This window comes from Artemia sp. Qi Xiang Cuo, chromosome 17, assembly GCF_049724085.1.
Source record: "Artemia sp. Qi Xiang Cuo chromosome 17, ASM4972408v1, whole genome shotgun sequence".
Lineage (NCBI taxonomy): Eukaryota > Metazoa > Arthropoda > Branchiopoda > Anostraca > Artemiidae > Artemia > Artemia sp. Qi Xiang Cuo.
In genome coordinates, this window is record NC_142810.1 from 32,742,215 (window position 1) to 32,769,199 (window position 26,985).

A 26,985-nucleotide genomic window follows, 5' to 3' on the forward strand; every position below is an offset into this window, starting at 1 on the left:
AAACTTAAAGCTTTTTCACTAATGTTCTTAGCTGCAGTTCTAGCTTTCTTCCCTAATACACCTTCAGCAACTTCACAAATTATTTTTCTAAAATTATTCCAACCATCTTCCACATTATCAAATTTTAAACTCTCAAGTTTAGTATTCAACTGTTCCTGGAAAGTTTCTCTCAAATTCTCATCCTGGAGTCTACCAACATCAAAACTTCCCGGGAGGTAATTACCCTTCCGATATTTCAGCTTTAAATTAATCCTTGACACTACTAGATGGTGATCTTTACTTTTAACATCAATAACAGCACTCCTATATACCCTAGTATCTTGTATTGATCCTGCTAGTCTTCGATTAACTATAACATAATCAATAAGGTTCGTTGTCTTACCATCACGTGAATACCATGTTAGCTTATGAGCCATTTTATGACCAAACTCCGTATTAGTTATAACTAGATTGTTATACCTACAAAATTGAAAAAGTCTGTATCCATTACTGTTTTCTTTTCCTACACCAAATTTACCTAAGCTGGGATACCATCTATCCTTATTTCTACCAACCTGGGCGTTAAAATCTCCCAGCAATAACATCATATTTATACGTGGGACCTTGTCTATTTTCTCCTGTAACTGTAAGTAGAATTCATCTGAGTCACTAGTATTTCCATCAGTCTGTTCTACAGGGGCGTATACTACTATAACTGATACCTTGAACTTACTAGTCATAAAATGAACAATTAGTATTCTATTATTAATACCTTCCTAGCCTAAACAAGACTTAGCAGCTTCCTTATTCATCATGAGCCCTACTCCCTGTCTATGTAACCCATCCTTCCTGCTTGAGTAAGCAAATTCTATATCACTTATTTTCATGTTTCCCACCCCTTGAATATGAGTTTCTGAAACTCCTAATAGATCCAGTTCGAATCGTCTGAATTTTTCAGTCAATATGTCGATATGATAGTCATTTTGTAAGGTTGTAACATTCCAAGTTTCCATTTTCATTTTCTTTAAATCATTGAATTTTTTTTTCGCCTCAGGAAAAGCAATGATCTCGGATAGCAGTGCAGGACGGGGATCACATATCTTCTCAAGTCTACACCGAAGTGCTTAAGCCGGCTTAGAACCGGACAGCAAGAAGTCCCTGGGACCTCCATGAATGGAGGCTTTGTGCAATCCTGGGCCCATTTTGGTCACAACATGGTTTTCAGCGCTTGGCGATGCTCTTCTATCAACAAGAGTCGAAATCCTGCACAGACAATCTCAAGCCTATTACCTCCGACTCATTATATATTCATGCCTACAAATATTATGCTACTACGGGGAGGCTACCCGTAATAGATAAATTAGCTAGGAAGAGGTTTTTCAGCCCAAAGACGCCCATCAAAACATACTAATCCCAGAAGAATTGTCCATTAGTCAGAATCCCGTGCGAATGCTGTGTCGTTTACTAGGCTATAATTTTCTCGAGGGGCGCCACTCCTCAAGTGGGAATAGAGTTGACCGCAAGGTCACAAGTCTTGTACCCTGGAAAGGTCGAAGCAGCCCTTTGCAGAGGCCGTTGTCCATAGATCTGGATCTTACGCCCTGCCACAGTTGTCCACCTATAGAGGATCCTCCCGCGATGGTGTTCTGCATCACCATGCAATTTAACCCATTGCTGGGAGAAGGTTTGCAACTCATGGAACTTCTGGATAAACAAGTGGGCCCTTTTGAGTGTACATTTGAGGGGCCTTCTTCCTCTTCCGCCTGTATTTAAGACCCCGGGCAAGGGTGCCCCAGATTCTATTATGGACCCTCATGGACAAGGTCCCCCCTTGGTCCATGCCTCCTATGGAGGTACCCTACATATCTGTAGAGCGTTCCCCTATCGCCACCTGGGGACATGCTGAATGGCCTGGGGGAGGCCAGATAAACGGATCACTTTTGTTTTGCAAAGGCAATAACTCAGTGACATATTTAACCTACTACTTATAAATATACATAACTCACTGACTAGGCCTATATAAGTTATATACAGGAATATATAACTCAGTGACACATTTAACCTACTACTTATAAATATGTGTAACTCACAGACTAGGCCTATATATTTTATATACAGAAATATATAACTGAGTGACATATTTAGCCTAATGCTTACAAATATGTGAAACTCACTGACTAGGCATACAAGTTATATACAGAAATATATAACTCAGTGACATATTTAGCCTACTACTTAAAATATGTATAACTCACTTACTAGGCCTATATAAGTTATATACAGAAATATATAACTCAGTGACAAATTTAGCCTACTACATATAAATATGTGTAACTCACTGACTAGGCCTATCTAAGTTATATACAGAAATATATAACTGAGTGACATATATATATATATATATATATATATATATATATATATATATATATATATATATATATATATATATATATATATATATATATATATATATATATATATATATATATATATATATATATATATATATATATATATATATTTAATATGAATATTTTTTAAATGATATGAAAATATAGATCGTTAATAATCCATTTTTTTACTTTGTAAAATAGTATCAGTTTCATAATGAAAATGAATTCTATTTTTATTTTAGATTAACATCGATGAGTTACCACCACCAGCTTAAGGGCTCCCGCCCCCTCTTTGAGGATCTAGAGACAACTTTAATCGCACCACCATTAGATTTTAACGATGTTCAAGCTATTGACTCGTCATCTGTCTTCAGTGACCTAGAGTGGTACGAGCAATTTTTGAAAGAGTATTTTTTTGGGGGGGGGGGGGGGGCGGGGGATGATTGAGTTTGAAGGTGGACAGAGCGGTGATGGTAGGGGTAGGGAAACACTGCAATACCCATTGTATTACCTGTATTTTATTTATCAAACTCTTTCTTGCACAATATATATGTTTATACTGTCGTATTTGGGGACCCTTTTAATTCATTGATAGGGGGGGACATTATAAAAGACCCCTTCGATATTTTACATTCCTAAGTGGGCTAGATTCGAGCCCTTCTTGAACGAAACATTCGGGAATGGGATGGAAAAGACAGCATAAAAGCGTCAATAGCATTAAAATTGTTTTATTGTACACTCCTAAGTGGGCAAGATTTGAGCCCTTCTTGAACGAAAGATTCAGGAATGGGGTGGAAGAGACAGCGTGAAAGCGGCAATAGCATTTTTTTTTTTATTTAAATGAAAATGAAGGTGATGTTTATTCACAGTATCCACATGCTGAAATGATACCAATTCACCCACATTTGTAAAATTTTTAGGGTGTGTTCATGGAATGGATAAATAGTACTGTAAATAAATTAGATAACTATTGTAAAAGGGGGAGTGGGGTAGTGATTTCATTTATTGAAAACTTAAATGTAAGTATATGTAAATTTAAAAAAGATTTTATTTTAAAAGGTGGTGGGGAGAGGTCTATAGTTCTAAAATATTATTTAGATTTGGAAGGATGTAAAGTTGTGCAACGAATCTGATTCGATACAGGGCTACGGTGTTTTGAAGTATGCATTTCGTATCGTGGCTTACCAACCCCTGTAAAAGAATGCTACTAAGAGAAAACGGGACAAATTGGCAGGTAATGGAGGTGAAGTAGGGGCAGAATTTCCTAAATTGGATTCGATTGTTTAAATGGTAAATATCCAGTAACACTTAAGAGGATAGATACTTTTGAACGAGCTAATGAGCAATATAAAGATTGGTTTTACTATGTTACAATATGAAACAGAATTTGAGGAGGATGAGAGCTTAGATAAAAAGGGCAAGGTCGTACCCAGAGGGGGTGGGGTGGGGGGGGGGGTGAGGGGGTTTTGGACCCTCCCACCCCCACCCCCCACCCCCGAATGTTTGTCTGACTGCAAAAACGTAAAAAAATGGACATAAACAAATTTTGTATGAGTTTTTTTTAGTTTGTTTGTGTAACCCCCCACCGAAATCTTTTTTGAGTAAAATCCCCTCCGAAAAAAAACTGGGTACGGCCTTGAAAAAGAAGGTTATGTTTCCAGTGAGGGCTCCGTCGATTGAATCAGTAAAGCACTGGGTATGGCTTCTTTACACGCCAGCTACATAGCCTCATTCGATTGGACATTTTATTTTAATCCAAGATATTAGTAGGGTTTTATGGGGGGGAGGAAATTTCGGGGTGTATGCTACTACTGTCAGACAAGTCTATTTAGATTTTGTACTGAATTAAAGCTAAAAGAACAAATGAGACACTGTAAACACCATGTGTCACAGTCTGTAGAAACAGTTAGTGGTGACAAGGCAGTTTTGCGTTTCAAGAATTTCCTAAATTTCCCCTTATAGTGTGAAATGATCGCCTTAGACTGCGAGGTCAAACTCACATGTGTGTATGATTCTTCAAATTTAAATGGTGTCAAAGAACATGAAGCCAGAGCAATCTCTTACGCCCATGCCCAAAAAGACTCATTTTATACCATGCAAGTGGTAGATGTAGTTGAAACATTGGATGGGCCAAATTTATATGCGGACAACCTTGACATATTATAACAGCAAATAAAGCAATATCATGGCTGCACCACAGAAAAGTGACAATTTTGATATTTTCCCCCTCCTTAAACAGCCCTTTCCAGATGATGAAATAAATGATTTATTAACGTGTAAGGGTATATACCGTATGATTACTACAACTCCACTTCAAGGCCAAGTGAGGTGAAATTACCATTCGACGAAGTGTTTTTTGATTCACTTAATGATCGTCAATGCACCACTGCCTAATATGAATTAACTAAGTGGCTTTGGGGAAAGGAAGGGTGTGAAAATGGGCCGAATTATTGCAAAATGTACTTGGCAAGTAATCTATTGACGTTATTGGATATTGTCTGTAAGAACACAGATAAAAAAATTTTTTGAATTTGGATTGGATTTGAGTTAATATTTTTCAACTTCTCATCTGGAGATGGATTTAATTCTAAAAATCAGTAAATAAGAAATAGGTCTGATCACTAACGTGGATCAGCATCTATTTGAGGGGAGGCTGTGTTTTCTATTGGGACCCTATCTTGAAGACCGATTCGCCTGGACAAAACACCGGTGTAAAGTCTGATGCGGTTTTTTGGATGTTAATTCCCTTTATCTGTCGGCAATGTCTCATTACATTTTGCCGTCTGGTAATTACAAATAGCTTAACAATCCTTATGCTTCAAATTTCTCCAGCATTGCAACTGTTGAGGAAAAGAGACTCCAAGGATGGTTCTCTGAAATTGATGGTGAAATACCGATGGAACGATATCGATAAAGGATTTTGTTTATCCGTACATAAATAGACCGTTGACTAAGGACTCTTTGAGTCCATACAATTTACCTTTGGTAGATGATAGGGGTATGCACTGGACACATCCAAAACAAAAACTTATTGCTGACCTTGATCCAAAACAGAATATTGTTGTTCATCATGTTCTATTGTAGTGGATGGTAGCGAATGGTTTCAGGGTCACGCAGATACATAGATCCCTCCAATTTAATCAAAAGCCATATTTAAAAACGTTTATTTACAGTTTTGCCAAACGTTCAGAAGTGAAAACGAAAGTTAAAAAAGAAATCTATAAGCTCATTTTAAATTCAGCCTTCTGTAAAATGTGTGAGAATGTACGCAAAAGAAGTCGATGTGACGTTGTAACCAATCCAAAAGAAATTGCTCAAATCATTGCTGATCCCAACTTCACATCATTCATTATCATAGATACCAAGATGGTCCTCCTACACAGAAAAAAGAAATATCATTTTAAATAAAAATATTGCTGCTGGTAGGTCAATGACAGAAGTCTTCGCGATAATCATGCTGTAGTTCTCTTAAAACGTATATTAGTTGCACTTGCAGAAGGAGGGGGAAGTACAAGTGTATTATGGAGATAATAATTCACTAATGTTAAAAGTTAAAACTGATAATTTACTGAATGATTTTGAAGCACATTTGCTCTCCAATGGATTTTACCAAATGGGATGAGTCCATTTATCTGGAACTAGTGAAGCGCTAGGCCCCAAATGAATTATTATTGCTATAATAGGAGACGGGGAACGACTTGATATCCAAAGGTGTGTTTCCAGGTCCGAAGGTGTACTTTTCGGAAATAAATAACAAGGATATCAAAAAAGTGTGCAAGAGGGTGCCTAAACACTATGTTAAAAACAATTTCGATATGAGTGTTGGCAAATTAGGACATATTGCTTTTGGTCTTCATCATTTGTCAGAATGTTGTTAAAGTCGTTTGTTGGATGTTATAGTGTCGAAGCACATCGTCTTGACGGTGCTGGAAAGACCACATTCATGTAGGCATTCATATACAGCTATGGCTTGCTCCTCTCCAGAGCTATTTGCTGTTACAGGAACTCAAAGCAACTGTTCCTTTTCGCAATATGAAATTGCAATAGCTATTCACTCGCACTATTCATTTTTTAAAATACCCGGTAAATTTTTACCGTGAAAAATCCGAAAACATCCAGTAGTTTCGATTTTTGTTCATCATTTTGTTTTTCAGTGTTATAATTATAAAATATTATTAAAATAAATTTTATTGTTAGTATCATGTTCGTGGTGCAATAATATTTAAAAAACTTACATATTGGTGGCCTGGTGGGGAGGGGGGCACCAACTTGTGTTAATTTTAGCTAGTTTTAAGTTTGACTTGAGTATTTGAATTTCTAATCTTTTTAGGATGTATTTGTTGAACCATGTGGGTATCCGTTATCCTTATGTTTGATGTGATTGTTTATTTTAATTTCTGTTCATTGAGCTTTCATTTATTATTCAATGCTAACTTGTTGTCATTTTAAGTTTGAGTTATTCCTGGAATTTATTTTTATTCACCTTAACTTTTAATATGGTTCTTTCGTTTTATTTGAATAATTCTTTTTTAGAATTTTTTTTAAGTTAATTTCTGTTTCTTTTTAAAAAAATGAGGTGACACCAAGAAATGAGCTGACATCAAAAGCTCTTTCTGATACAAAGCCTGCCAATTTCATTAGCTAACTTCTAACAACCATGCCTGGGTTGCCACTTATACCGTATTTTGCGGTATAATACTGCAATTTCGAGAGAAATGCCTTACTTTTTATGATCATACCCCATACCACAATTATACCGCAAAATGACTTTGATCAGCGTATTTATACCCCGAGAGGACTCTTATCACTGAATTTATACTGAGTAATGTCACCGTACGGTAAAAGGGACAAATGTTTGCTCTCTACTTTTAATGATATATGGCTGGAAAGGCTACAGCGGAACCAGTAAAAATTCTAACAAGTAATTAACGTGCTTCCAAGAACAAATATTTTACATATCAGATAGGTGTCTGAGTGAAAGTTTTTTTCAACCATAAATATTTTAAAGGTGTACGAACACTGCAAAGCAGAGGGTATACTATTCTAGAATTGAGTAAATAAGTAGTCTCAGGCTATCCTGTCTTGCTTCTTTTGGACATTACCTTTCCACTTTTACAGCCGAATAGACTGAATAGTGTACAGTAAAAGAAGCTCATGTAAATATATGTGAAATTCAGAATGCTGAACAATGGTTAAGAAATAAAAATGCTATTTCGTTTAGAACTTAATACTGTATTCAAATATAGGCTAGCACTCATTTCCTGTAGAACATGCATTCCAAAATTTAGAAAATTATCTATTGTGTAATTTCTACCTGATTTTTTATTGCCTACTATTCATTCAAATCAAATGTGAATGCAAAGTCACAGAGGTGCTGTCCAGAGGAAGCAGGATTTAATCCACTTATTCCTTCTTGCAGGCTATGCTGTTTCATGGGTCCGTTGGGCAGCCCATCTGTAACCTTTATTGTCACGGGTTAATTAAAATACATCGATTGCTTCGTTTTCTCAGACTCTGCCACTTGTTCATCACTTTTTCTAAAAACGAAAAGAAGAACACTACTGAAGCAAGGCTTGTCTCATTTCTCGTTGAACATGATATAGCGTACCCTATTCGGCTACTGACAACTTGCTAAAGCTCGTGAATAGTTGCCATGGCTGGATTTGCTGAGCCATACTAGTCTGATTAGAATAAAAGCAACCAACATTCCTAAACTGGCTCTGGCATTTCATTTTCATGAAAAGCTTCTTGTCAACCTAAAAACTAACCTTTTCTTAGTGGATATTGACTAGAACTAGACAACAGATCATTTGTAGCCAAACAACTTTGGTTGTGTCAGTTTCTGCTATGTCATAAGATAAGATAATATATTTATGTCAGAAAATGACTATCACAAGCCCCGAGGGCCGAAATTGCATTTCAGAGTCATCAAAAAATCATAAAAATAGCACAACAACTAAAAGACTGGCTAAACAATGGCAAAAACAACAATATCAGAAAGGCAAAGCCATTCATTAGTCAAAAAAAGCGTCAAATGTAAGAAAGTTAAAAAGGTAAAAACTAATACAAAACCAAAAAAAACTTTAGATGAAAATAGTGTTAATAAGGTTAAAAGAGAACATATAAGTAAGGAGGAGGGAACAAAAGAACCAAACGGACACAAACTTGGGTATCACCAGTACCAAAAAAAAACAACAAAAAACTAGTTGTTTATTTGATCAGTAATGAAGGGGATAAAGGTTTTTTCATACCTGGAGGTTAAGCAACGGATGGGGGACAAGATTGGGACGGGTTCAGAAACAGTACGTGGCAGGCGGTGTCTGGATGGGGAATGTCTTTTGGGGAAAATTTTTCCGTGTGAGGATTTATTATTGCCTTTATTGCAAACCGGAGGCAAAGTGTTCCTCTCCTGTGCTCAAGAGTTTCCAGCTTGGCCTTTTTAGAAGGAGTGAATATGGTACCATAGTTTCTTTAAAAATTATTTTTAGGGCTCTTTTTTGAATAGATTCAATTTTTTATGATTCATCACGGGAGATGCCAGGATGCCAAACTGGACAAGCATATTCAAGATGCGGGCGGGCAAAGGAAGTATAGATCTTTTAAGGATGGGATGGGGGGACATTAAATTTATTCAAGAGCTTAAGGAGAGACATGGACGCATTAGCCATATGGACAATGTCTTTCACGTGGATATCCCACATTAAATTAGAGGAAATTATAACCCCAAGTAATTTAAAGAAAGACACAGAAGTATGTGGGGGGATAGGGTTGAGGAAAAGGGGTGAGGTTTTAAAGAAAACAAATTGGCATTATCATAGATTTAGAGGGGTTTACCCTCATGTCTAACTCCGCAGCGTCATCTGCCATATCACTGAGAATACTCATAGGGTTACTTACTAAGTTTCGGTAGCAGGTTTCAACAACCGTTAGGTCATCCACAAATTTCCATCTGTCGGGAACCTCCTTAGCGATACTATTTATCATGACAGAAAAAAGAAGGGGACCTAGGAGAGTACCTTGGGGGACTCCCTTTTGTACAGAGAGGGGGCTGGAACAATTATTCTGATATTTGACTACCTGTGATCTATTTGATAAAAAGGTGGCTACCAATTTAACCAGGAGAGAATCAATATTAAAAGCAGTTACAAGTTTCTCAACTAAAATATTGTGGTTAACAAGGTCAAATGCTTTTTGAAGGTTAATGGAAATTAAATTTAGCCAGCAATTAGGTTTTTCGAGAATTTTCCCAATTGAGTCAATAAAAAAAACAAGGTAATGGGAAGTAGAAGTGGACTTGATGTTCCTGAATTGTCTCAGGTCAGTAAGAGGTAGGATTTTCTCCTTTAGCCAATCTGTGAGGAATCCTTCATATAGCTTAGAGAGAATGGGAGTGAGTGAAATAGGACGAACACCTTCAAAATCAGCTTATCTGTCTTTCTTTTTTAACGGTTCTATTAAATCTTGACCTCAAATTTGTTACTTTTGGCCAGACTCGGTAAATCTCATTGAAAAGAACAGACAAGGGCTTTGAAAGAAAGTCACTGAAAGGCCTAATAAGAGGAAACGGGATATCTAAAGGGCAGACACTTGTTTTTCATAGTTTCTCAATTCTTGTTTCCATCTCAGACGGAGATATGGAAGGGAAAACAGGGGGAAAAACATCAGTAGGTAGTTGATAAGAGAATGCTGGAAGGCTCTGGACAATAGTTGCAAGGCACTTGTTAAGATTATCAGCTTTAACTTCTGGGGATTCCGGTAGGTTGAAGTCAAGCTGGTCTAGACTTCTACCACACAACTTTTTAACCTCAAATACCAATTTCTCGGTTTATTGTTAAACAATTCTTTGACCTTATTCTTGTAGTAGGATCGGGCAGACTTTTGTATTTCTATTTCAATTGCATTTCTTAATTTATTAGCTTCATTCAGTTTACCATTTCTAAACAGAATCATTTTTTTTCTCATAAGGGCTTTTATGGGTTGGTTAATGAATAATTTGTCACTGGAGCACTTTTTAAATCTTTTTTTCCGGGAAGGAAGTTAGGAGTTTATCATTTAGCTTTTTGTGAAAGGTAGTGATTTTTTTCATCAAGATCGTGCAAATTATAAATATCAGACCAATTCTCAGTACTCAGCCAAGTTCCAAAAGAAAGAAGGCCAGCATTTTGAAGGGGCGAAAAGAGCCATAAGTTACTGAGAATATATACTTAAAATTAAAACAGGGGGACAGGAGGAGGGGAAAATGATAATTCCAACCCAATGGAGGCAAAGCTGAAGGGGGACTGTAAAAATAGTTCAAATTAGTTAGAATGAAATCTAGAGAGGTATTTCCCCTAGTGGTTGGTATTTTAATTATTTGCTTAACTTTTAGAGAGGAGCAAATTGAATTCATCTTAAGTTCATTGGCATCACCAACCAGAAAAAATCCGGTATTTGGGTAGTTAGAGATAACGAAATCAGTGCTGGTCTGCAACTGCTGGAGAAATTTGCGTTTTGCATCAATATTTTGGTTTGGCGAGTAATAAAATACAGCAATTGCAATGATATTATAGGGACGGGGGAGTAATTTGGTTCTGGTACTTAGCCAAAGGATTTCATCGTACTCAGATAAATTAGGGATAGGAATATTTTTTGGGAAAAAGTTGCATTTAGTAAAAACATGACACCATCTCCTTTTTTCCAAGTGGGTGATCCAAAGGACGAAGCTTCATAAATTCCGAATAATTTGACAAACGAAGAGAAGTTTGGTCATGATACTGAACTTCTGTAACAGCTATAAAGTCAATTTGATTTAATTCTAATAGCACCTTGAGTTCAGTAAGTTTTTCGAAATTAAGGCTTTCGGTGTCAGTTATTAAAATTTTTTTAAATTTAAAACGACTGGGGAAACGTGACTATCGTTAAGTTTAAGTAATTCTTGGGGTGGGTTTTAAATTTGGGCTGTGGGATGGTGCGGATAATTTTTGGGGCAGACTATTTATTAACGGATAATTTTTGCATGTATGAAATATAAAACCAGAGTCCCATTGGTAGGGTATCAACGAGTTAAATTTACTTTTTCAAATGATGGGTGGAGGCCCAAACCAGTCAACAACATCTTGTGCGGATGGAGTGGATAGGGTATGAAAGGGGGTTTGTGACTGGGAATATGAGTAAAAAGGGATTGGGGGAGGGTTTGGATGCAGTAATGTCTGCGATGGTGAATTGACTGGTCGTGAGTAAATTTCTGGGTCGGAGGGGCGTTTCTGGGAGAAGATACCTGGGACATGTTCCTTTGTATCGGATAGGTGGGTAGGTAACGAGGGGTATTTAATAAGGGAGGAATGGGATTCGTAGTGCTGCCTAAAAAATGGGGCTCTCCAGTGGGGAATCTCTGAGTGGTAACAGACTGGGACTGGGACTGCCCAAGTTTGTGTATTTGGCTTTCGTTTGCAGATTGATTTTTTGTTCAAAAATGAAGAGGGACATAAAAGTGCAGGTTATCCCACCCGAAACAACGCCCGCTTGGTGCTAACTTACATAAAAGAACATGGTCAAAATTACACTTTGCTTTAGCACTCTTGCTAGTGAGGTAAAAACGACATAAATGCAGTAACGATCAATTCTTTTGGTCGCACTTGTTATATAAAAAACGGGAACCAATTCTTTGACTAGCTTCCTTTTGTTTTTGTTTTTTTTTTGCTATTGGTAATAGATCCATGATTATAGGGACACTTCTGACCTAATTTGCAATTTCCTTGCTTAAAAATGCAATTTCCTTGATTGGAGCAACATCATGTTCCAAATCACAATTATCGCCTAATTTGCTAAAACCTTCCAACATTATATTAGCACCTTTGCGAATATTAACAGGGAAGTCTTAATGTTTAGGACGATTCAGTTCCGTTCTTTCAAAACAAATACAGGCATTTGTAATTGAGTTATCAAGGTCAGGATTGTAATTGGGTTGAATAGAGGTGAGATTGAGGTCGGGTATAATTTTTGAACTTATATTGATTTCACTTGTAGTGGCTAAGGTTGATTTACTTAATCCTCTGCTTTCTTCATTAATGTTCATTAAGCTTGAGGACAATGCACTTTTTTGATGTGGAGAGTATAAGTCTAAATTGTTATTTACCTCGTTTGGGATGAGATTTTTTATAGGTTGAACTCTCGAATCACTTCTATAAACTGACAAAAAATCTGTAATAAACATTAACACATCCGTTGACTTTTCTTTTAAAGTCAATATTTTTGTAAAATCTAGTTGTAAGGAGGGGGCTGCTGTAACGCTGTCTGTTTAAACATATTTATCACTGCTGCATTCAGTGGTTTGGCACGATACATGCGGAGAGCCTTCAGGAAGAACTTCAAAAACTTGGCACTGGGGTGGGGCAAGGGAAATTCTTGGACCGACTGAACTAGGCCCAGCCTCCTGGTGCACGTTTGATTTTTCTGTTAAAAAAGAGAGCTGACTGTGTGGAGGGTCAGGAAAAGGAGTAGGACTGCTTAGGTCACTTAGGATGCCAAGCATTCGTTTTTTTTTCAACTGGGATACGAGGCGTTCGAGGTAAACCAGAACGGGGTACAGAAAGACCCGGAGAAGGAGTAAGGTTTACCTTGGATTTAGTAGAGCAATCAAGGCACATCCAGGAGTTGCTCTAATTAATTAAATTAATCCTGGCACACTTTTCGGCTCCTGCGTGGAACCAAGAGTTACAATTCGCACATTTAATTGAGTTAGATGTAACTCGGAGTCTGCATTCTGGACAATATTGTTTTTGTTTTGCCATTTGGTTATGCAAAGGTCAACAATCGCGGAATGTACAAGCATTGGTCTTAAAGTGATGTTGACACGTTGAACTCTGACTATCAACTCAAAAATAAATCCATCGTTAGGGATTTACTGGTAGATTTACGTGCTCTGTTAGAGTTTATTCATGGATCAGTATCTGTTATTTTCAGTCAGTTAGTTGGAGGGACAGAGTATGTTAATAAGACGGTCGTACCAGTATAGAACTTAACTGGAGATTGCACCATCTATGGGAATAAATCCCTTAGTCAAGAGATTTTTTTGAAGAAAAATAACCATGGGTTACACTTGTAAAATTTTGCTGTTATTAATATGCCCTGGTTGCAGGTCATAATTGTAAAAAAAAAATCTAAGAGTCTGGAAGATTTATGCAAAAATTCTAGCAATCACATTTAACACAGTGCTAAATGACAAGATGCATATAGAAATGAATATATCCGAGTCTTCACTCAGGTGGAACAACACATATTCCTTGTTTCGGCTCCCACCTGTTGGCTTTCATTTGAAAACTCTAAAAGGTGTATTCTCGAGTTGTGGGACAATCACACGTTGTATTGAGACTCTTTTGTTATTAAAGGTTCCTCGCATGTGAACATCAAACCAATTCTAGATCGTATTTGCTTCTCTGAAAAGATAAATGACTTCCTTTATTTTTTGACCCCTCTAGTTACGAAGTAAGAGTTCATAGTCATCAGTAATTCTTTTAGTGAAGAAGATATAAATCTGGCATATGGAATAAGGCAAAGATGGACCAGGAATGGCAGTTCATATTGACTGTAACTTAATTTGAAGTTTTGAATCTTGAAAATTTGGACAATTGTGACATAGTGGTGTAATGGTGCCATATTCTTACACCAAAATCTGCCACTGGAGCAGTAATATTTCCAAATGTTTCAAAATGAGATAAATACTTTTTTCATTGCCAATATCAAATGTCATTGTTGAGTGCCTTTTTTGTTTTTTAGAGGAAGTCAAAACTGACATTTAAAATTTTCTTAGTTTAATAAAACATCAGCAAAATCATCTTTGTTCAATAAAACGTATAATGCGGCCAATGTAGGTCTTGACGAGCATTACCACGCTGTCTGATACCGAGAAACTTTTGTATGCCTATGCGAATGATTCCTTTTAACGTTTTAGTATCTTTAATATGATAATTGTCATTAAAATCTAGTCGTGATCATAGTAACACTCTTTTGCTAGCGATTTGGTTTTCTATTTTTCCATCTCTTTTTTCAGACAATGCAACATCTCAAGGTCATTGCACATTATTTCTCCCTTAAAAGATCTCTTTTCATTTTTATTCTACCTTTCTTGTTCAAAGTTCATGGCAAAATCTACCACTTAAAAAAATAATAAAGAATAGTATACATTAGCTAGAAAAGTAGCAAAAAATTAATTGCTTTTAAAAATTAAGTTTTGTTAAAACTAGTAGTGACGTATTTGTGTTACAGGTATCAAAATATACCATAAATTATACCGTGTTTCGGTAGAGAAGATATTGCAAAAACACAGCTTTTTTCATTGACCGGCACCTCTTTTCGATATTGGTGAAATGGCAACACTAAACGATACCCCTATGTTTGAATAAAACCTTATTCCAATTTGGCGAAGAAGAAAAACATGTTTTACATTTTGATATTTTGATAAACCATAGCCAGTAAAGATTCATTGCAGTCATATCTGTAGATTGTATGTCTGGTAAATATCTACCAAATCATATTATTGACTTACGTATAAAGTGAATATACCACTCGATGCCTTTTTTTATGCTGATTACGAATATAATAATAATTTTTATTGGAATTTAATTTCAGCCCCCCCCCCCCTATATTTGCCAATTCTGGGTATATATTTCTACCTTAGGGGGGGGGTTGGGGGCTAATTTTTCTTCTGATGTAACTAGCATGTAAGTTTAAACTTTATCCACCCCCCCTAATGTAGAACTTTATACCCTTAATTGCCATATATAGGGGGGGGGGGGCTGAAATTCATTTCTGATAGAAATGATTATTATATTCATAATCAGCATACAAAAAGGCAGGTCAATATCTACGAAATCATATTTTGAGTTAGGACTAGGCCTAAAGTAAATAGGCTACACCATTCAATGCCTTTTTTTATGCTGATTATGAATATAATAAGCATTTCTATCGGAAATGAATTTCAGCCCCCCCCCTATATATGCCAATTCAGGGTTAGGTTAGGTATAGCCTGTATATTGGGGGGGGGGGGGCTGAAATTCATTTACAATAGAAATGCTTATTATATTCGTAATCAGCATAAAAAAAAGGCATTGAATGGTGTATTCACTTTATTCCTAGCCTAACTCAATAATATGATTTTGTAGATATTGACCAAAAGGCATTGAGTGGTATATTCACTTTAGCCTATGCGTAAGTCAATAATATGATTTGGTAGATATTTACCGTATGTCTTTCCGTGATGTTGCAGTGTAGTGTTACCATAAGTATAGTCTAAACTAGGTTAGCCTATCATAAATTTGCACATCAGACTAAGAGCTTTTACTTTGAGAGTCAAACACCTAAGCTAAGTTCCCTACATTAGGCTCTCCTATAAAGTTCAGCAGAAATTGTCATACTAATGTGTAGTTTACCCATTCTACTCAACAAGCCATAGGCTAGACTAATCTGATCAAGCAGATCAATTAACAAAAATGTGAGGCAATCTTTGGTAAATATTTACCAAATCATATTAGGCATATTGAATTATGAATAAAGTGAATATACTACTTGATGCCTTTTTTACGCTCTTTCCAAATATAATAGGCCTTATCATTGTTGTCGGATATAAATTTTACCCCCACCCCTATATATACCAATTCAGGGTATATAGGCTATTTGCACATTAGGGGGGGGGGCAAATTCATTAGGGGGGGGGGTAAAATTCATGGTAAATTTGCAATGGGCCATATAATTTAGCTAGGATGAAAGTGAAAACATCATTTGATGCTTTTTTATGCTCTTTCATAATTCATATAAAATACCTTTAGGGCCTTTATAAAGACTCAAGATGCAATTTACAACAGAAGTGATTATTGTATTATGAAAGAGAATAAAAAAAGGCATCAAATGATGTTTTTACTTTCATCCTAGCTAAATTATAGTGTCACCTAGAAATTTACCAAGTCATTCAATCAAACAAGGACTGGTACAGGAAAGAATAGTGTCTACACCAGGACACCTTAGAGTCATCAACCAAACCTTCAAGTCAACACTGGTAGGCATCAGTAGTTGGCAAAAAAGGCAAGATGTCTCTGAACAGGGTGGGAATCCCAAGAACTGTCTTTTCATTTCAAAATGCCTGCAGCATGAGAGGCAAAAATGGCAGCAACAGAATGCTGCTGAATTTTTTTTTGCACTGCTGCTGGTGAGATGTTGGTGGCATGCTGCTGGCACAATCATTGTTGACAGCAAATATTTTATGTTTTGATCAGTCTTTCTCAAATCCCAGCTTTAATTTACAACAAATTTGGGTCTAATCACAAGTTTGAAACTTTGCAAGTTGCTGGCTTGACACAGGTCTTCTTTGTTATTCATCAAGAGAAGTAGAAATCTGGTACAATCAAAATGGCTATGGCACTTGAGAACCCTTGCATAGTAGTTGAAATATGTAACATCAAGCCACTGTCAACATCAAGAAGAATTGGCACCATCTACATCACAGCTGGACTGGTAAGAAAATCTTTCCCCTTAGCTTTCATACCATCAAACATCCAGAAAGGATTTAGAAGGTATGTCCTCTTTGAATCCAGATAATTTTGATAATGAAGATCTGCACTCTTAAATAAAGACCAACCAAATGGTTTTTAGCCCATGAAGCTGGTGGCAAATTGCCAAGCTCATCAGAGGTTCTAACTCCAGCCCCATCCCCACCCACACAGCAATTCTCTCACCCAATGCTTTCAGTAAGCCCTGTGATTTTGCAGCCATTGTGAAATAGTATAGACACACCTGAACAAGCACAATCACATTCCAGCACCACCAAGAAAACAAAATGCTTCAAGGAAGAAAGGATGGCAGAACAAAATTCCTCACTGATGCATCAGTGAAGGCCAAGATTGAAGCTGTCTTTGCTACAAGGAAGGCAAAGAAGGGGTGGAAAAGAAAAAAAGAAGCAACAAAAGTGCACAAAACAAAGAAGCAGGCTGTGAAGAGATTTGGTGAGAAGACAGCACTGAGGGTGAAAATGATACTGAAAAGGTTCAGACATTGACTGTTGATGACAACTCAGACAGTTCTCTTGGGTAAGATAGTAAAAATGAATGTGAACTTAGTTTTGATTTGGATTGCAGTTGGCAACTTTGTAAAAGTCATCCATCAGGGCCATTAGGGAGAAGGTAAAACCTACATCAGAGGTCAGTGTGACAACTATGAGTGGTGGGAGGGGTAATGTGTGGAAGTGGCTGGAACAGGCAGATCATATCTATTACATGAAGGAGAATTTAGGGTAAAAACCCTAGTTCTTGGACAAATGTTTTGCTAAAATGTATCTTCTCTAAATAAGGATAGCAGGTTCTTAATCTTGGACCTGATGCAGATAGTTAGGATTGGCTGACTACAATCTTACAGCCAAGCCTATTTAGACATGATTACTCTTTTTCACATCACATGTCCATGATTGAGATACTTCAGTTTTAACTACCTTTTTTCCAAGATTAGGCAGTAGCCTATTTTCCAAGATTAGACTCAAGCTAAAAATTTGCAATTACAGTTAGGCCTCTGCTTTTAGTTGTCTGTGCATTTAAAATAGTTACCATTGTATATGGGTGAAAATTCAAACTAATGGAATACTTAAAATAGGTCTTTCTCCTGTAATTAGATACCTCCTATTCTGCTCCTAGTTATTACACCTTCTGTGGTTTCATGACAAATAAGGAAACACATTAATTTACCTCAATTTTAAATTCAGAATTTAACAGTTGGGAACTTGAGAATTTTCTGAACCTCCTGTTTCAAGTAATGCTGCTATGTCACAGAATAAAAACCTCAGTATTTATAAACACCTGCCAATAACAAGGACTTAAGAAATATTTATTCTTTGCTATACAAAGGTGTTTTGAAATAGAGGTCCTTAAATCTCAAGTTCCTAAAGGGAATTTAATCTGGTGTCTGTCCAAAAGACAATCGTCTATTCAATGGATGTGTTGCAAGAACTACTGATGAATAAAAATTCACCCTGGAAGCACAAGGAATTCTTGCAAACTACTTGTTTGTTTAATTTTGAAAACCACACTTGATTTCTAAGCAGGAAAATCAAAATCCTTAACCACACAAGAAAAGGAAAACTCTAACATTGTGATTGATGCAATAAAGAGCCAGCTCAAATTAATTCAAAGTCAGCATAATGCTTCCACCTTGGCCAGTGGTGGCACACTGGCAGTATCACAAGGTGGTGGTTGACCAGGCATCTACTTGATGGTGTTTGAATGCATGTGCTGGTGTGGCACTGGGGTTTATGTGGGAGGATGTTGTAAGGAAAGATTTAAGGGAAATAGGGACTTCTTGGGATGGTGTAAAGAGGGAGGTTTTGAATTTATTAGGACAGAGGAGGATGATGTATAGCTGTGTTGGCCCCAGGTGGCTTGGTGCTGCAGTGAGTTGTTAGTAATAGAACATGATAATCTGATGATGCTACTGCCTTGGGAGAGGGGGGGTTGAGGAGTGGAGATACTTTCCTAAAGCATAGTTAAGGCTCTGAATACAAACATCCTGCATATTGTAAAGTAAGAACTTTATTATTTTTTCATTTCCTTTTAGTTTTTCTGTTTATATATCCTAGGGCTTTATCTGGGACCATCAGGGGGTAGGTGGGTAGGTAGGGTGCATTGTCAGAAAAGCAACCATATTATTTGTAAAGTGCCTAAAATAAGGAGTCTATTTATTTATTAATACCAAGATACAGTAAGCTTTAAAAAGCTAGTCGCACTAAACAATTATAGAAAAGCCTATAACAATGTCAATTACATAACAAAAATATACAGTAACTGATAAAATTGAAAACAATATTACTTAAATATACAATAGCATACCAACTTAACTGAAACATATATGTTAATAATTGAAACCTACCAAAAGGTAAGCCTACAAAATAACTGAAAACACACTGTCACAAATCAGCTAATACAAAAGTAAAAATATTCTCAAAATGGATTGTGATAGGACCCAGTATAGAAATCTGTAGAGGCTAAACTACTTTTGAAAGACTGGACCCTGGTACTTGCAACTATTTCTGATGGAAGTGAATTCCAAGTCTTCCACACTCGGCTTGACAAAAAGTTTTGGCCTAATCTTTCCTGTGAACATGGTGAGTAAATTTTGTGTTGGTGTTGACAGGTACTACTGTATTCTGTAAAAGCGAAAAAGTGAGTTGGGGTGGTATTATCAACATTCCTAACAATGTGGAATGTATTTACTAGGTCGGCTCTATCACGTCTGAACTGGAGAGAAGGCAACTTTAGTCTTTGCATTCTCTGGTGGTCAGGTAGATGACTCAGGTATGGTATGAGTTTGGTGGCCCTACGATTAACTCTCTCAACCCTCTCTCTATCTCTCTTATTAAGGGGATACCATACTGATGAGCAATACTCAAGTACTGGACGTACAGTGGATACATAAAGTGAAATCAGTGAATGAAGATTAAACTTAGAAAAAGTACGCCTTAGACGTAGTAATTGGTAATTTGCCTTATGGGTGATATCCGATACATGTTTATTAAATTTGAGACTTGAATCAAAGCAAATCCCAAGGTCACGAACTTATTCCACACTTGAAATTAATTTACCAACAACAAAGTAATGGTAATGCAGAGGGAGTCTACGCAAATAGTGCACAGCATTGCACTTGGTTTCATGAATGAACATAGAGTATGCAGTACACCACTGGCCATATTATTTGTAAAGTGCCTAAAATAAGGAGTCTATTTATTTATTTATTAATACCAAGATACGGTAAGCTTTAACAAGCTTGTCGCACTAAACAATTATAAAAAAGTCTATAACAATGTCAATGACATAACAAAAATATACAGTAACTGAAAACATTGAAAACAATATTACTGAAACATACAATAGCATACCAACTTAACTGAAACATATATGTTAATAATTGAAACCTACCAAAAAGTAAGCCTACAAAATATTTGTTCTAATGGTACTAATTTTATTTGTTCAGTGTGTTTCCTTCTGAAATAGCCAACCACTTAATATTGACAAAAATTAATCTTGGCACTCCTCATGATAATATTTATGTTATGTAGCTAATGACTAGGCTAATATAATCACCCTAAAAAAAAAAAAAAAAAAAAAAAAAAAAACAGGCTCAGTGCTGTTTCTAATCAAAGAGATGCAATAGGATGTTCTTACGGTAAAAAATTCAAGACTTCGTTCGTGTTGCAAAGCATTTCTTTGCAATAAGCTATTGAGCAGAAATAAAATAGGCTAAAATAAAAAGAGTTATTCTATCAGATTCTCCATGCAATTCTCTTTCTAACCATGATAATTGTTGCAATTGGATACCCCTAATGAGACCAGATATAGCTATAAGTTAAATACAAAAGTTTGTTGATTCTTTCCCCTCTAATTGTCTTTGTTTGTAATTGGGAACCACCTGTTTATAAAAAGTATGCACAAGAGATAATGGCAAGCTCACAAAGTTGGGATCTAACCTATGGCCATATCTGGTCTGGTGATGTCAGCAATTATTATATTTGGAAAGAGCATGAAATAGAGAATTAAATAGGATATTTTTATTTCTTCTATCTAACTTCTGTTCTATTGTATACTTTTACCATGGAATTTAGAGTTTTTCCATTACTTTGCCTGGTAGAAGGTGAACACACTGCTGCTTTCATCTGTTGATGCTCATTTTGAAAATTCTAAACGCTTCTTTTGTAAATTTTTATTTTCAGTCCTTAAAGTGACATCTTGTTCCACTTTAGAAAATGTTTTAACAGAAATTCAGAAAACCACCTTAAGATAAGCATGGATTCTTATCTCATTCCTAAAAGTGTACTAATTCAGACCCCCCCCCCCACTGCTAGATAAATATAGGGCCCATTTTATATGTTCATACTAGGTTTAAAAATGCAATTCCAACAATATAAGTGCGATTTTAAGCCATATAGATATTTATTCTTGAATTTTAAGGTTTTTTAATTCTTTAAATACTTGTAAATAAGGATTTCAAAGTTATGAGGCTTGAAGCAATTTCCATGGACCTCTTTTGTGTTGCAACCTTATTTCTTGAAGTTTCGGTTTTGTAACAGAAAGCTTTTCGAAATTCATCAAATGCTACTGCCTTGGGTGGGGGATTCTTATCTCATTTCTAAAAGTGTACTATTTCAGCCCCCCCCCCTCCACTGCTAGATAAATATAGGGCTCATTTTATATGTTCATACTAGGTTTAAATATGCAATTCCAATGATATAAGTACAATTTTAAGCCATATAGATATTTGTTCTTGAAATTTAAGGTTTTTAATTCTTTAAAACCTTGTAAATAAGGATTTCAAAGTTATGAGGCTTGAAGCAATTTCCATGGAAATTGCTGCAACCTTATTTCTTAAAGTGTCAGTTTTGTAACAGAAAGCTTGTCGAAATTCATCAAATGCTACTGCCTTGGGATGGGGGGGGGGGGTGAGGAGTGGAGATACTTTTCTAAAGTATAGTTAAGGCTCCGAAAATGTTCTTAAAAGTTTCAGTTGCTTATTTCAAGAACTTGCTAAAAGCCCCTTATCTTTTGTTTTACCATACAAATTACCTTAATGAAAATTAGGGTTATTTTTAGCTGATACATGAGAAATTTATATATAAAAAAAAAGAAAATGGGTTTCTTGATACTTCCAGAAGACTAACAAATTCAAGCTAATTATTAGCTTACCTGCACAGTTTTCCTAACAGTTTCTATTTTTGTCAATAGAATTAAAGCAAAGTAAGTAAAATCACATATTGGGGGGTTCAAATTCTTTCCTGTAGTCTATTCAAGTATGCAAAAAAGAAAATAAAAAAGGTAGGAACTAGTAAGTGTTCATGCTATTTTTTGCTTAGATCTATAAGTAATTTTCACAATGCTTTTTTATTTTTTATGACTCATTTCCTGGCACCAGGTTTCTAAGAATTTAGACCCTGATATGCGTCTTCTCAACCATTTACCTAGGTTTTCTATCTGTTGAACTTAATTTTGAAGGAATCACCTGATGTGTCTTTAGAGATAACCTCCCTTGAAAGATCATTCTTAATGGAAATATAGGATCTAACAAAGCTATTCTTCAAGTGCTCAGTTCAGGGTTTACCTCTTGTAGGTAATCTGACTGTGCAGGAATTTTTTGGCATTTGCTGTATTGACTTGGCAAGTAGAGGTACAAGTAGAGATAGTGTGCCAGAGGAAGTGTTTTGGTTGCAATTGATGTAAAATCAAATTTCTTATTTAGAGGTTGCAAAGGTTCCACTGCCTGCCCTCAAGGCTTTCTCCTGGATCCTCTGGAGGGTTGCAATTAGGGTTTCAGAAATCCCTACAAAGCACAGGCATCTGTATTTGATGTTATGCCTAATACATTGCTTAGGAAAAATCAAGCTGGACAATAGCAGGCTTTTAGATCAAAGAATCACATAGAAGGATCAGACCAAATGAAGATATGCAGCCTACCTAAGGAGAAATGAGTTTACAAAAATTGAGGCTTGTCAACTTTCTTGATAGCCCCACCTTTGCTTTGTCCTCTATGTTGTTGACATGTACCAGAGAAGTTTCGGTCCTAGGATACTTCCTTGAGGAATCTCAGCCATAGAGACTTCGGTTTGTCATTAAAATCAGTGGTTACTTTAAAGAAAAAGCGAGGTTCATTTTAAGTTTAATCAACGAAGTGATGAAAAGATATGCCTTAAAGAATGCTTATATTTAACATATTCAGTAAAAAGAGGCTAGTATAACAAAACTCTACTTGCTTTTTTACTATATTAAGTATAATACTTTATTTTGCCTTTTAATGTTATTGTCTACTTCTCTGGAATTTGTTCAAACCAATACTCTGTGGATTATGCTATAGTGTAAGTTTCAAACTATTCACTAGTTAACTACACTTTATGGAGTGTATGACTTTTTATGTGTTTTTTTTTTATCATCCAAGTATGCTGTAAATTGAATGTTTAATTTTAGGTTGAAAAAGTTGGTACCTGAAGAAAATTTGCTTTTAAGACTGCTCATAACAGTTCTTTCTGGAAGAAGTGCTTTAGCCTGTCTTGGATATTCTTGCCTAGTCCGACTCTTCAAAAAAATAAAATTCCAGTAAACCCATGGTATCAATGGCAGGAGCAAATACTCTTAACCTTTCACATGGTATGCTTTTTAGCAGTAATTGTATTTGCTGGTTTTGTTTTTATGTCATTTGTGTAGAATAATCTTAAATATCTGACTTTCAGTTTTGATTATCAAAATAATTCCTTTTAGCAATTAATCTTGAAGATAATCAAGTAGATATAGGTTTTCAGGGAGAGCAATAGACTTATTACAATCCAAGTTTTGTCTTTGCTTGTGACAATATAGTATAAAATAGTTATTTCACCTTTTCAAAAGCTTTACTTTAAATTTTGTCAATTTTCAAAGGAAATTGTGTATGGTTTACTAAACATATTTATGCAGTATATTTACAAAACTTAGAATCATGACTTATTTGTATAGAGGGCTATTAAACCAGCCAATCACTTAAGCTTAATGCCCATTGATTGCAACACTTTTTAAGGCCTTTCTCTATCTCCCCCTCCCCCCTCTCTCTCTCTCTCGCAACATATACACCTGTCAAAACGAGAGGGTCTCCCCTCCCCCTTGACTGATTTGAAGGAGCCCCTTGAAAAAATAGTGTACTCTTTTTTACCTCCCATTTGTTTGTTTTTTTTACCTCCCTTGAATTTACCAAAGTTCAGTTTTCATATAGTGTCTGATCCAAAAGTTGCAACAATGGAACATCTAATTTTTTGTTGACTAATATCTCATGTATTTTTACTGGTTGAAACTATCCTTGTTTTTTCTTCTATACAGATATTTTTTGTTGTTAACAGAAGCCACAGTGCTGTGGGGATGCTAGTATAATAATACCAGTTCCTGGGTTTTGAATAAGTGCTTCCAATGTGCTTTATAACAAGGATTTTTACATACTTTACGTTTAGTAATAATAAAAAAGGCCTGTATGATGTAAAAATACCTTTTTTGAGGCTTTTTTCATTGAAAAATGCCCTTTCTAGTATTTTCATTAAAAAATTTGAAAAACACAACAGAATTGACTCCTCCCCCTTTGAATTTTGAAAAAAACATTTTACCCCCCACCCCGCCTGAAATATTCATGAATTGGTGCCACTGTCTAAGTACGTATGTGACCCCTCGAAAACATGAAATTCAACTATCTGCAAAATAAAACAGTTGGTAGACAAGAAAGCTGCCAAATAAGATTTGCATGGTTTTTTGGTGTTAATTTTTAGGGAGTTAAGAGTAGTGTGAGTAGTACCTGAGAGTGTGAATAAATGAGTAATTTTTTTTTTTACTTAGGTGAAATAGGAAATAACAAGATATATTTTATTTTTCCGTTTTGTATTATTATGTTTTACATGGAAATAGGGTTGCCATTGTGACGGATTTTTATATTACGAGGGCTATTCAGAAACTAGGGAACGTTTTTTAATAAAACAAAAACTAAGTACAGGAAAATATTTTATTATGTCCATCTGAAAGAGTGACTAAAATGCTTCTTTTCTACATAGTCACCAAACAAATTAAGGCACTTATTGTAGCGGTGAACAAGCCTCGAAATTCCTTCGTCATAGAAATCCGCCGCCTGCGATCTCAGCCACTGCGCTCTCGGACTGTAGGGTGGATGTGAGAGAATTTCCCATTTAAATGAGACAATAAGTTCTGCAGTTTAATTTTCTGTGTGAGATAGGATATTGTGATGATAAAACAAAATATTTGGCGATAAATTTCTTTGGTGCTTGATTTGGACTGCTCTTCTAAGCTTGCGCACTGTTTTGCAGTACCAATCAGAGTTGATTGTTAAACCACGCTCGAGAAAGTCAATAAGCAGCACACTTTGTCTATCGCAAAAAAACAGTAGCCATAATCTTCCTCGCTGACAAGGTTTGCAAAAAATGTTTTGTTTTGCTGGACGAACCTTTGTACCCCCACTCCATGGACTGAAATTTTGTCTCGTAATTGACATACTTCACCCACGTCTTGTCGCCTGTTACGATTCAATCTAGTAAAGAATCACCATGTGTCTGGCTTCAAGAAATGTTAAGGCTGCTCCCATTCGCTGACCTTTATGGAGGTCTGTAAGCGTTTTTGGCACCCATCCTCCGTTATTGTGAAGTGACGGTTTTCACGAATCTTCTCATCAACTTGGGCGAGAAGATCGTCTGTCACAATGCTCGGGCGTCCACTCCTCTCTTCATCATGCACGTTGGTTTGGCCATTTTTAAACCGGATACACTATTTTTGCACTAAACTTTCATTCATTACGTCGTTGCCATACACTACGCACAGTTGCCAATGAATTTCTATGGGTTTTTTGCTTACAAAAATCGTATTACGGACCGCACTTCGCAAGTGGCGAGATTTGAAATTGCAGCGCACATTTTAAATTGGAATATTGGGAAAACGGGCAGCGCGGAGATTTTCTCGTTCTCACGACTGGATGCCGGCTACGAGACTGAAGCTACGAGCACGCGCACACCAAACTATACGTGATCGCCGCATGCCAAGCGGCGTCAGACGGAAACGTTCCCTATTTTCTGAATAGCCCTCGTATATACAAGGGTGTCTGAAACGTTTCCAGCCTCAACATGAAAATGGCAGCCCTCGTCAGTAAATGTCAGGGAATGTAGTTATGCATCTTAACGGGTACTCTACAAAGTTTCAGCCATTTTGGACGCGCAGCTGTTATTTGACAGTCGTTTGAGGGATTTGATGTGATTATTTTGTGAAAATAGATAAAATTGCATACTGAGCTGTCATAAAATATTTGTTTTTGAAAGGTAATACACCTATGCAAGCAAAATACTAGTTGGACTCTGTGTATAGGGACCCTGCACCATTATTTACCACAGCAAAATTTTGGGCAGCTGAGTTTGAACGTAGCTGTAAGAGTTAAGGAGACTATGAACGTTCAGGACAAATGGGGAGGCAATCACCTTTGTAAACAATCATTTTGCAGGGAAAAACACCGGGTGCTAGTTTGACAGATTGAAAAGACAGAAGCATCGCTGGGAGAAGTGTGTATAGTTTACAAGGAGACTATTTAGAAAAAAAGGAACAAAATGACCTGTATTTTTGTATATATATATATATATATATATATATATATATATATATATATATATATATTTATATATATATATATATATATTTATATATTATTATTATTATTATTTTTATTATTACTGTTGTTTATTTATTACCCATTAAAAAAAGGTACAAAAGATGGAGTACCACTAAAAAAAAAAAAAAAAAAAAAAAAAAAAACACATCAAACAAATTACAAAGACTAGAAACAAAACTCAATTATACAGTGCACTGCAGGTACTTAACATATTTTACTTTTTAAACTCCCAAGTACTGAACAAACATCATCTATATATATATATATATATATATATATATATATATATATATATATATATATATATATATATATATATATATATATATATATATATATATATATATATATATATATATATATATATATATATATATATATTATTATTATTATTATTACTGTTGTTTATTTATTAACCATTAAAAAAAAGGTTCAAAAGATG

At 35.8% G+C, this 26,985-nt stretch overlaps 1 protein-coding gene across 3 annotated transcripts in view; it reads left to right on the top strand.

Annotated features, from left to right (window-relative positions):
• Positions 1–14,733: 14,733 nt before the first annotated feature.
• Positions 14,734–26,985, top strand: part of veli (L27 and PDZ_signaling domain-containing protein veli) — a 192,245-nt gene continuing 179,993 nt past the window's right edge. The window contains exons 1-2 of one of the 3 annotated variants that reach the window (XM_089103716.1): positions 14,734–14,824; positions 23,336–23,515. In XM_089103716.1, coding sequence (XP_088959842.1) covers positions 23,473–23,515 — 43 coding nt within the window. In that variant the 5' untranslated portion in view covers positions 14,734–14,824; positions 23,336–23,472. Of the gene's footprint in view, positions 14,866–23,335; positions 23,516–26,985 lie in introns of all 3 variants that reach the window. The other 2 variants (XM_089103715.1, XM_089103717.1) reach the window with 2 other exon arrangements.